Source organism: Vulpes lagopus, chromosome 11 (genome assembly GCF_018345385.1).
Source record: "Vulpes lagopus strain Blue_001 chromosome 11, ASM1834538v1, whole genome shotgun sequence".
NCBI classification, from domain to species: Eukaryota; Metazoa; Chordata; class Mammalia; order Carnivora; family Canidae; genus Vulpes; species Vulpes lagopus.
Window position 1 is genome coordinate 14,933,315 of NC_054834.1, and position 12,221 is coordinate 14,945,535.

Sequence of the window (12,221 nt, forward strand, 5' to 3'; positions counted from 1 at the left end):
CCCGCGGGGGCGCCGGCCGCGGAGGGGCGCGCGGAGAGCGCGGAGAGGCGGGGGGCCCGGGCCGCGGTGCGTGGGGCGCGGGGCGGAGGCCGGGCCGCGGGGGCGGGGGGCGGGGGCCGGGCCGCGGGCTGCGGGCTGCGCGGCCGGGGCAGGTGGGCGGGGGCGGGGCGCGCGGCCCCCCGGGCGGCGGGGCGGGGCGGGGCGGGGCCGGCGGGCGGGGGCGGGGCCGGCGGGGCGGGGGCGGGGCCGGCGGGCGGGTCTCGGCGGGCCCCCCGCGGGAGCGGCGGCGGCGGCGGCGGCGCAGGCGCGGTGGCCGCCTCCTCCCGGCTGGCGGAGCGAGTGGAGGAGGCTGCAGCCCGGCCCGGCTCGGCTCCCGCGTCGCCGCCGCCGCCGCCGCCGCCGCCGCCGCCGAGCCCCCCGCCCCCGCTCGGCCGCGTCGGGATGAGCTCCCGGAAAGGTGAGTGGCCGCGGCGCGCCCTCCTGCCCGCCGCGCGGCCCCTGCGGCCGCCGGCCCGACCGTTAATGGGTGTCTTCTCTTTCCCCAGTGCTGGCCATTCAGGCCCGAAAGCGGAGGCCGAAAAGAGAGAAACATCCGAAAAAGTGAGTCCGTGCCCCGCGCCCCCGGGGCCCCCGCCCCCGCCCCCGCCCGGGCAGGGCAGCCCGCGGCCGCGCAGGGGAAAGTTGCCGGATCCCGGGGTCGGCGGGCTCGTCCCCCCCCCCCCCCCCCCGGGGACGCGGGCGCTCGCCTCTGCGCCCCGGCGGGCGGCCCGGGGGGAGGGGCGGGCGGGCGGGGAGGCGCGTGCGGGCCCGCGGTGCCCGGCCGAGCACCCCGGACCCCGGACCCGCTCCCGCTCCCGCTCCCCGGGCGGCCGCCCCTCCCTGCGCGCCGCCCGCGGGGTCGCTGGTGTCCCCGCCCCGCCGCGCCGCGTGCGGGCGTGAGGCTGCTGCGCCGCTCGCACCTGGGCACGGGCGCCCGGGAGCCGTGGGCCCCGCGTACTCCGTGGGCTCCGCGGGCTCCGCGTGCTCCGTGGGCTCCGTGGGCTCCGCGTGCTCCGTGGGCTCCGCGTGCTCCGTGGGCCCCGCGTACTCCGTGGGCTCCGCGTGCTCCGTGGGCCCCGCGTACTCCGGTGGGCTCCGTGGGCTCGCGTGCTCACGTGGGCTCGTGGGCTCCGCGTGCTCCGTGGGCTCCGGTGAATGCCCGTGGGCTCCGCGTACCTCCGTGGGCTCGTGGGCTCCGCGTTCTCCGGGGCTCCGTGGGCTCCGTTGTACCTCCGTGGGCTCCCGTGGGCCCGCCCGCGTTCTCCGGGGCTCCGTGGGCTCCGCGTGCTCCGTGGGCCCCGCGTACTCCGTGGGCTCCGTGGACGTCCGCGTGCTCCGTGGGCTCCGTGGGCTCCGCGTTCTCCGGGGGCTCCGTGGGCTCCGCGGGCTCCGGGCTCCGCGTACTCCGTGGGCTCCGTGGGCTCCGTGTACTCCGTGGGGCTCGTGGCTCCGCCGTTCTCCGGGGGATCACGCGGGCGCCGTGGGCTTCCGCGTACTCCGTGGGCTACGCGTGCTCCGTGTACTCTGTTGGGCTCCGCGTGCTTCCGTGTACTCTCCGTACGCGGGCTCCGTGGGCTCCGCGTACTCCGTGGGCTCCGCGTGCTCCGTGTACTCTGTGGGCTCCGCGTGCTCCGTGTACTCCGTAGGCTCCGCGTGCCCCGTGGGCTCCGCGTGCTCTGTGGGCCCCGCGTACTCCGTGGGCTCCATGGACTCCGCGTGCTCCGTGGGCTCCGCGTGCTCTGTGGGCCCCGCGTACTCCGTGGGCTCCATGGACTCCGCGTGCTCCGTGGGCTCCGTGTACTCCGTGGGCTCCGCGTGCTCCGTGGGCTCCGTGGGCTCCGCGTGCTCTGTGGGCCCCGCGTACTCCGTGGGCTCCATGGACTCCGCGTGCTCCGTGGACTCCGTGGGCTCCGCGTGCTCCGTGTGCTCTGTGGGCCCCGCGTACTCCGTGGACTCCGTGGGCTCCGCGTGCTCCGTGGACTCCGTGGGCTCCGCGTGCTCCGTGTGCTCTGTGGGCCCCGCGTACTCCGTGGGCTCCATGGACTCCGCGTGCTCCGTGGGCTCCGTGGACTCCGCGTGCTCCGTGGGCTCCGCGTGCCCCGCGCGTGTGTGTGCGCGCGTGGGGCCGGCCTCCTCTTCCCCCCCGGCTCCCCGCCTCCCGGCCTCTTCTGCGGAAAGCCCGAGCCGGTGTCCAGCGGCCGGCCCGGGGGTGCCTGGTGCGAGCCCAGCTCCGCGACCTGAGCGCGTCGGCGCCCGCCGGGTCTCTAGTCGAAACTTTGCGCTCGGGCGGAGCCGAGCCGCGCCGCGCGCCCGCCGCCCCGGGAGCTGGCGGGGAGGGGGTGCTGCTGCAGCCGTGCCGGCCCCCGCCCCGCCCCCCAGCCGGCCGCGGACCCGGACCCGAGGGGGAGCCTTTCCTGGAGAGCCGCTCCGAGACCGCGCAGCGCCCCCGCCCCTGGCTTTCGGCGTCTTTCGCTGCTGGGTGCGTGGCTTCTCCCTTTCTGTCGAGCGAGACACACTCCGTGGCATTTGGGGTCTTGTAGGGAACGGCGGCCCGCGATCAGCCTCAGGACCGGGTCGCGGGGGATCGCCCTGCAGCGTTCCTGGGCTTCCCCCTCCTCGGCCGCCTTGGTCTCTTGCCTGCAGAATTTCCTGCCCTCCCTGAACACTGCCCTGAGGCCTCACCAGCGCGGTGCTGCTATCATGACAATTTTTCTGTTCACTCGAGATGGGATAGGGCTAGTAAAGCATTTTCAGGGTTTTCCAAAATGGGCATCTCGCTATAGTTAATGCCTTTTCTTGGAAGACAAAAAAAAAAAAAAAAAAAAAAAAAAGATTATATTAGAGTGATGGAAACATACTTATGAAGGAATTGAGGAACTGGTGGGTAAAAAAAAAAAAAATCTGATACTGGATTCTTAAAAGGTGAAAACGGGATGGACGCGGTAGTTGGAGATGCTTTACAAAATGACTTGGCCAGCTTTCAAGTCAGGGCCTTAAATTTGGGATTTCCTTTGAATGTCGGAAGATGAAGCCCGCGAGTAAGGAAGAACTGTAACGTTTAGGATCCTGAGTGTTGGGTTTTAAAAACAACCTTAAATACAAAGCATTTATTTTCACATACTGCATTATGTTTAGAAATGTGAACGGGAATTGGAAAAAAAGCGCGTCCTCGGTTTTGGGAGTGGCTATGTGTGTGTATACACGTATGTAATGTGTATGTTGTATGTGGGCATGCGTGTAGAAAAGCAGTTTTAGTTAACTAAGTCAACACGTATTTCATATTTTCATGTTTCAGGGAATGACTATCCTAATGGCCAAGAGCCTTTTTTGGTGTGCTGCAGTTTGGATTTATGTGGTATGTTTATAAAGAATTAGCGTATATCCACAATATCCAGTTTTTGCTCTCAGAGATAACCGTATCTATGTGGTAAGATTTGAGGGAAAAGCCCCCCAGGCAGTGGCAGAGTGCATTGAATGGTTTGCAAGGTAATTAACAAGAGACCAGCCCAATTATATAACAGATTAATGGGGTGCCATTTTTTGCTTAATTCTTTGAATTAAGACACTATTTTAAAGGAATGCTTGATATGATTTATTCACGTATTCAACAAGTATTTGCGAGCTTTTTCTTGGAGTTGGTGATAGAGCTTTGAACAAGAAAGTCAAAGCTCCTCATGAAGGTTATATTCTGTGGGTATTAGGGGACCACCTAGGAAGATGACAAATCAGGATGGCAGCTTCAGATAGTGCTAAGGGATAGGGACCAAATTAAGAGGAGGTGCCTTAAGTGATAGTGATGACATTTGAACACTGCTCCAGGCACGGTGCAGATAGCTTTACACACCTCTTATCCCTTGTGACAGCACTATAAGGTAGGCACTGTTATTAGTTACCATTCTACAGATGAGCAACTAACATTTCCAGAAACTAGATTGAGGAGGAGGAGATGGGAGTGTGGCAGAGGCCTTGGGGAGGAATGGACTAGGAATGTTAGAAGACCCTAAAGGTCAGGGTGACTGGAGTGCTGCTGGAGAAGGTGGGGCGATGGGAGGATGAGAGCAGGTAGGGCCTTGCCCTGTAGGCCATCAGAGGATTACCGATGGGAGTGAAAGGGTCGGTTCCTGTTTTAAAAAGAGCACTGGCCATCTGTGGAGAATGGATTGTCAGGGGTAGGGAGAAGTAGGAACTGGGAGCTGGCCTTCCGTCTATGAAGGAAACCATGGTGACTTGGTTCAGGGTGCAAGCAGTGGTGCTAGAAGTGGTGGAAGAGACTTCAGGAGAGGCCTGCTGGTCTGAGAAGTCCTCATTTTACAGTCAGCCCTGACAGAGGTGATAGTCTGGACCAGAATTCAGGTCTCCTGATGCCCAGTGATTTTGTTTTTTCATTAATTCTCCAGTGGAGGAAAAGGAATAATAGGTCTAATTTTAAACCATATCAATAAAAAAGATTGGTGAACCTAAATTGTGTAACAAACAACACGGGCCTGGTTTGATGTAATATGATCTACTTTTGTCATTATCCACTTGTATACACAAGCTGACTCTTCATTTTCATTCAATTCATTTCTGTGAGCTTTTATGAATTGAGCCAGTTCCCATAGGCTACTTTTTTAGTACGCTGGAATTTATGGTTGTCAGGAATAACATTAAGATTTCTCTAGTTAGCCGAGTCAAAAATTTAATCTTGTCAGATTGTTCCAGTGAGTTTAGTTTGCTAATTATTAATTGAGCTGCTTTGTGAGTAGCATGCAGCAGGGAGGGATGACAGTGTCAATTCAATCGTGAATCTCAAGAATTAGCTAAATCATATGGCTTGGGGTAGTGTTGCTTTGGGGCATGAATGAATGTATAACATTTTTGGAGGATCTTTATTTTTTGTATGCATGTAACTTTTTCACTAAGACAATTCATGTACTAAAGGATTTAGCTTTTATTTTATTTTTTAAGATTTAGCTTTTAAAGTGTATAATGTGCAGGTTTTTAGTATATTCACAAAGCTTTGGGACCATCACAATTATTAATTTGAGAATATTTGCATCCTCCCTGCCAGAAATAAACCCCATACATACTTAGCAGTCATTCCTTATTTTCCTTTGCTCCTGATTTGTTTTCAATCTCTACAAACTTACATATTCTGGATATTTTATATAAGTGGAATCATACAATGTATTAGTTTCGGGTCTGATTTCTTTCACTTAGCATAATGTCTTCAAGACTCATCCATGTTGAGGCAAGTATTGGTACTGAATTTATACTGCCAAATAATGTTGCATTATATTGATATGCCATGTTTTACTTATCCATTTGTCCATGATGAGGATTCAGGTTCTTTCCGGTTTTCGACCATAAGTTATTATTATAAAAAATACTTTATTTATTTATTTATTTATTTATTTATTTAATTTATGATAGTCACAGAGAAAGAGAGAGAGAGGCAAAGACATAGGCAGAGGGAGAAGCAGGCTCCATGCACCGGGAGTCCGATGTGGGATTCGATCCCGGGTCTCCAGGATTGCGCCCTGGGCCGAAGGCAGGCACCAAACCACTGCGCCACCTAGGGATCCCTATTTATTTATTTTAGAGAGAAATAGCATGTGAGCAGGGAGAGGGGCAAAAGGAGAGGGAGAGAATCTCAGGCAGACTCCACACTGAGCATGAAGCCCCTTGCAGGGCTTGATCACTACCCAGAAATCACAACCCAAGCAGAAACCTAGAGTTGGATGCTCAACTAACTGAGCCACCCAAGTGTTTATTTTTTTATTGTATAAGAATTATTATAAATTATTTTTGTACATGAATTATTTTTTAATTCCTTTAAAAATTTTATTTCATCATATATATATATATTTTTTTTTAATTTTTATTTATTTATGATAGTCACACACAGAGAGAGAGAGAGAGGCAGAGACATAGGCAGAGGGAGAAGCAGGCTCCATGCACCAGGAGCCTGATGTGGGATTCGATCCCAGGTCTCCAGGATCGTGCCCTGGGCCAAAGGCAGGCGCCAAACCGCTGCGCCACCCAGGGATCCCTCATCATATATATTTTTTAAAAGTAATCTCTACACCCACTGTAGGGATTGAATTTACAACCTCCATGAATACCAATCACGAGCTCTACTGACTGAGCCAGCCAGGTGCCCCAACTCCTTTATTTTATTTTACTAAAGAGATTTTGTTTATTTTATTGGGGGAAGGGCAGAGAGGCAAGGAGAGGGGGACAAGCAGACTCCTCCTTGGGAGCAGAGCCAGAAGCAGAGCTTGATCTGATGACCCTGAGATTCTGACGTGCACCAAAACCAAAAGTTGACCTCCTAGCTGAATGCTTCCCCTAGACGCCCCCAACTCCTTTTTTTAAAAATTGAACTTTTCATTTTGGAATTGTATGACTCACAAGAAGTTGCAAAAATGGTACAGAGTTCCCTGTATAGCCTTTATCCAGCTTACCCCCCACTGGTGGTATCTAACATAGAACATTATCAAAACCAGGGAATTGATATTTACACAATACTATTAACTGAAATAAGATTTGACCAGTTTTTGTTTATGCACTGTGTGTTCTCTCAAATGGATCACTTGTGTACATTAGTATAGTCATGATCAGGATTAGGATGCAGAGCTGCTTCACCACAGAGAAACTTCCTCTTGTTACATTTTATTTCTTTTAAAGATTTTATTTATTTATTCATGAGAGAGACAGAGAGACAGGCAGAGACACAGGCAGAGGGAGAAGCAGGCTCCCTGCAGGGAGCCCGATGTGAGACTCTGAGACTCGATCCCGGGACTCTGGGATCATGCCCCGAGGGTCGACTGCTGACCCACGCAAGCCTCCCATCTTGTTACATTTTAATAAGAGTCAGACCCTCCCCTGGGCCCTAACCCCTGGCTGAGCACTGATCTGTTGTCTATTCCTAATTTCGCCACATTGAGACTTCTATAAGGGAGTTACACAGTATGTAACTATTTGAGGTTGTCTTGTTTCACTCAGCACAGTGCCCTTGAGACTCATCCGTGTTGTTGGGTGTATCATTAGCTCATTCCTTTTTACTGCTTAGTAGTATTTCATGGTGTGAATGTACCACGGTTTGTTTATCCATGTACCTGTTGAAAAACATATGGCTAGTTTCCAGTTTTTGATTCTTAACAAAGCTGCTGAACATTCGTGTACAGTTTTTTATGTGAACATGTTTCCATTTCTGTAGGATAAATACCCAAGAGAATGATTGCCGGAGGGCTTATGTTTGACTTTCTAGCGGGTTAGCAACTTGTTCTCTTGATGTGTCTTTCCGTCTGTCTCTTTTTCTCCCTCTGTACAGTATCTGTGATCTCTGTGTGTGCTGTTGATGGTGAGATTCTGTGCTCTATCTTTTGGGCTTTGACTCTCTGTTGGGTGGATCCTGTAGGTTATCACTTATCTGTGTTCTCTAGTATAAGTTCCGACTGCTACAGAAAATGATAGGCACAGGATTGGTGGCACTGGATGAGTAAATCACAGGTGAAACAATTTAGGAATGCTGTCAGGCAAGTTGATATCTTTATTGGGTAAGCCTCAACCCTTTCCTGTGGTACAAACTCAGGCTCACAAGCCCATGACCTTGGAATACCTATCATGGAAGATAATCACTTATTTTTGACTTCTTGTTTTGTTACGCACTGTTTACTCAGCAAATATTTTTGCTTACCACAATACAATTCATTTTTAAAACAATTTTTCATTTACTAATTTGGGAGAGAGACAGTGAGAGCATAAGCAGGGGGAGGGGCAGAGGGAGAAGGAGAAGCCGACTCCCCTTGGAGCAGGGAGCCTGATACAGAGCTCCATCCCAGGACCCTTGGATCATGACCTGAGCTGAAGGCAGACGCTTAACCAACCGAGCCCCTCAGGCGCCCCCCGGAATACAATTCAACATAACACATATGAAGCAGATTCCTAGCGCTAGGCAATGTGTTGTATGCTAGGAAGATAAAGATAAAGCTTGTGTCTCATGGTCAGTAGACCCTTGTGATAAGCACTGTGATTTAGAGGCAGTGGCATTTTGATTGGTAAGGGAAGGCTTTAGGAAGAGATCTGGTTTAATTTAGAACTACTGTTATTCTAATGAAATAGCCTTTTAAAAAAAATGATTAAAATTAAGTAACATGGTCTTGGTGGACAATGCAGACAGTACAAAATAATTTAAAGAATTAAACATCAGTTGTACATCCACTGATTATTTTGGTGCATATTTTTTTTCTAGCTTTATTGAGATATTAATTGCCATATAACATGTAAATTTAAGGTGCACAACATGATGATTTAGTGCATGTGAAATTGTGAAATGATTGCCACAGTAATCATAGTTAAACACCTTCATCCTCTTACATAATTACCTTTTTTTTTTTTTTTTTTTTGTGGTGATAGCAATTAAGCTCTACTCTCTTAGGAACTTCCAAGTATATAATACAGTGCTGTTATAGTCTACTTGTGCATTTTTTTTGAGTTGTAGCATATATATGTATGTGTAAAGTGCACTAATCCTAAGTGTACAGTTTGATTTTTACATATATTCATACCCTTATAACCACCACCCAGATGCAAGATACAGACTCTTCCAATACCTACCTCATAAGGTTGGTTCCTCAAGCCTCTCCCCAGTTTATACCCTGCCACCCAGAGGTAACCATTTTGCTCCTATATGTCATTACTGATTACTTACCTGTTCTTGAACTTCATATAGAATATACTCTTGTGTCTGGCTTCTTTCACTCAACACATCTGTGAGATTTGTTCAGTGGTGTTGCAGGTACCAGTAGTTCACTGTTACTGCTCTGTACTATTCCACTGAATGAATATACAATTTACTTGTCTTTTCTGTTGATGAGTATTTTTTCTTCAGTCTTTAGTTATTATGAATAAAGCAGCTATAAACATTCTTTTTTTTTTTAAATCTCATTACAGCTTGTAACTGATGGTATTATTATTTTTCTAAGATTTATTTATTTGGAAAAGAGAGTGAGCTGGAGGAGGGCCAGAGGGGGAGAGAGAGAGAGAGAGAGAGAGAAATCTTCAAGTAGACTCCCTGCTGAGTGTGGAGCCGAAGGGGAGGGCGGGGGGAGGAACTCTATCCCACAACCTTGATATCATGACCTGAGCTGAAACCAAAAGTCAGATGCTCAAACGACTGAACCAGGCAGCTATAAACATTCTTGTAGGGTCCTTTTGTGGACATTTGCATTCATTTCTCTTGGAGATAAGCCCTTGCAGTTGAATTGCTAGCTTATAGAATAGGTATATGCTTAGTGTTAGTAGTAATGGCAAAGATATTTTCCCCTTAGCTTTATTATAAAATGGTTTTGATTGAACTTTTTAAATTTTGGCTATTCTGGCTATATATTGATGCCTCATTGTGGTTATGTTTTGCGTTATTCTGCATGATGGTATTGAACATCTCTCCGTATGTTTATTGGTCATTTTTTTTTTAAGATTTTATTTGTTCATGAGAGACACAGAGAGAGGCAGAGACATAGGCAGAGGGAGAAGCAGGCTCCCTGTGGGGAGCCCAATGCACGACTTGATCCCAGGTCTCCAGGATCACACTCTGGGCCAAAGGCAGGCGCTAAACTGCTGAGCCACCCAGGTGTCCCTGTTTATTGGTCATTTGAATTTCCTATTTTGTGAAGTGCTTGTTTTGTCTTTTGCCCTTTAAAAAAAAATTGGCTTAAGTCTTTTTTTCTTACAGAAAGTTGACACTTTTATTGAGATATAATTTACATACCATACTTCTGTTTAAAGTGTACAGTTCAGTAGTTTCGTAGATTCACAGAGTTACATTACACTGGATCTTGAAGATCCAATAGTAATTTGCCAAGTAAGAGGGGACAAAGTGAGGACCTTCTAGGCAGAAGCAGCATTGCAGCTGATATAGACATGCGGAGGTGTAAATGGTGTGCTTGTATTTCTGGAATGTCAAGCAGGTAGGAAAAGCTGGGGTGCAGGGTGTGGTGAGCAATGAGTGGAGCTTATTTGTCTGAGGCAGTTGACAAGGGACTGGGGAGCTGTTAAGAGGCACAGGTTGAGATTTTTAGAAAGATTAGCTACTCTGTGGAGAATGGCTTAGAGGCCAGGAGTTCCATTAGGAGGCTATTGGAGCAGGCTTCTGGAGACTGATGGGTATTAAGGAAGCAGTAGAATTTACTGGATTTAGTGTCCAATTTAATGTGGGAGGAGCGAGATGCCTGGGTGGCTCAGTGGTTGAGCATCTGCCTTTGGCTCAGGGCATGATCCCCGGAATTCCCGGAATTCCCGCATGGGACTCCCTGAAGGGAGCCTGCTTCTCCCTCTGCCTGTGTCTCTGCCTCTCTCTGTGTGGCTCTCATGAATAAATAAATAAAATCTTTAAAAAAGAATAATGTGGGAGGAGCATGGGAGGGGTCTAGGAGGAATCCCGTTTCTGAATTAGCAAAATTTGTGGATGTGGTGTTGTCATTCCTCAAGATAGAGAATGCAGAGCCCATTTGGGAAAAGCTAATGTTGGCTCTGGTTAGGCTCTTAGAGGTGTCTGGGTGGGTCCAGTGAGACTAGTCAGTGTTTGCAGCTAGAGCACTGGGAAGAGCTGTGGTTGGGAGATGTGAATTGGGAGTTGTTGGCAATCGCCGTTGGTGGCTATTGGTTGAAGGTGCTGAGTGTGAACAGAAGAAAGCCATGGTTAGGGTTGGTAAAGGAGGAGCCAGAGAGGAGAACCAGGAGAAGGGGGATTCACAGAGACCAAGAGAATCGTCAGCCGAGTCATAGTCTGCAAAAAAGTTCAAGTGAGATGAGCCCCAATCTTGACCTTTGATTTTGGCAGTTCGGGAGTCATTAGAGACTGGTGAATTTGCATGAGTGAATAGGGTGACTGGACAGTGGAGTCTTTTTCTCTTTTTAAAGGATTACTCCTTGGGACATCTGGGTGCTTTAGTCGATTAAGCACCAGAGTCATTGTGGTTTTCACTCAGGTCGTGATCTCAGGGTTGTGAGTTGGAGCCCTGCCTTGGGATCTGAGCTCAGTGCAGAGACTGCTTAAGACTCTATCTTACCTCTCCCTCTGCCCGCCCCCCCCCCCCCCCCGCAAATAAATAAATATGTACATAGGTAAATACACCTTAGAAAATTACTCTTTGAGTAAACTTTGTGTAAAGGAGAAAAGGTAGGGATTGGTTCTTGAGAAGTGGGTCATGGCCCCCCCCGCCCCAATCCCATGTAAGCAGATGGCAAGGAGTTAGGGAGAGGTTGAAAGGTTGAAAATACTGTCAAGGAGGATTTTGGAGCAAAAGCTGAGTTGACAGGAAGGAGTGGGATCAGAGACAGGTTTGTTTTGGACATAAGGACAGTGACTTTCCCTGATACGAGGAAAGCTATAGGTTGCATGTTTTATTTATTTTATTTTTTAAAAGATTTTATTTATTTATTCATGAGAGACACACAGAGAGAGAGAGGCAGAGACAGAAGCAGGCTCCATGCAGGGAGCCCGAAACGGGACTTGATCCCGGGTCTCCAGGATCAGGCCCTGGGCCAAAGGTGGTGCTAAACCGCTGAGCCCCCCGGGCTGCCCAGATTGCATGTTTTAAAAAACATATTCCTAGACCTTGCTGGAGTGTTACGTAATACATCATATAGGTGCGGTTTTATCTTTCGAAAATTAAAAACACTGGAATGGAGTTACATCTGGCCCTGGGGATTTTGTACCTGTTGTAAGTGCAGGAAAGGTTGGCTGTTACTAGGCTTCTGGTATTACTGCTGTCCTATTTTCTCAATGACATATCCAGCTGTCCCAACTCTGTTGTGTTTCCACATATTGAGTATGCTGACTTCTCTCTGCTGTAATTTTATGTTGTTTTAATTGCTTTAGTTTTCAATACATTTTACCGTTTTTTGGTAGGCCAGAGGCTCCTACCTCTCCTATATACACCTTGTTACCCTTCTTTTCAGAATTTTTTGGCAAGTCTTGCATAATTATTCATTAAGATCCTATTTCCAAGTCCCCACCCCCATTGTTTGCGTTTGATGTTTGGTTTGAGGTGATTGAATATGTAGATTAATTGAGGGAGACCTGAAAAGTTCTGAATTGGAAACACATTTTAAAAAGTGACTTTATTTATTTTTTATTTTTTTATTTATTAATTTTATTTATTTATTAAATTTTTTAAAAAGATTTTATTTATTTA

At 49.3% G+C, this 12,221-nt stretch overlaps 1 protein-coding gene across 3 annotated transcripts in view; it reads left to right on the plus strand.

Annotated features, from left to right (window-relative positions):
* The first annotated feature begins 312 nt into the window (after positions 1 to 312).
* SRPK2 (SRSF protein kinase 2) overlaps positions 313 to 12,221 on the plus strand; it is a 247,192-nt gene continuing 235,283 nt past the window's right edge. For 2 of the 3 annotated variants that reach the window (XM_041773343.1, XM_041773344.1), the window contains exons 1-2: positions 313 to 457; positions 546 to 600. In XM_041773343.1, the coding sequence (XP_041629277.1) occupies positions 442 to 457; positions 546 to 600 (71 nt within the window). In that variant the 5' untranslated portion in view covers positions 313 to 441. Of the gene's footprint in view, positions 458 to 545; positions 601 to 12,221 lie in introns of those variants that run through there. The other variant, XM_041773342.1, reaches the window with a different exon arrangement.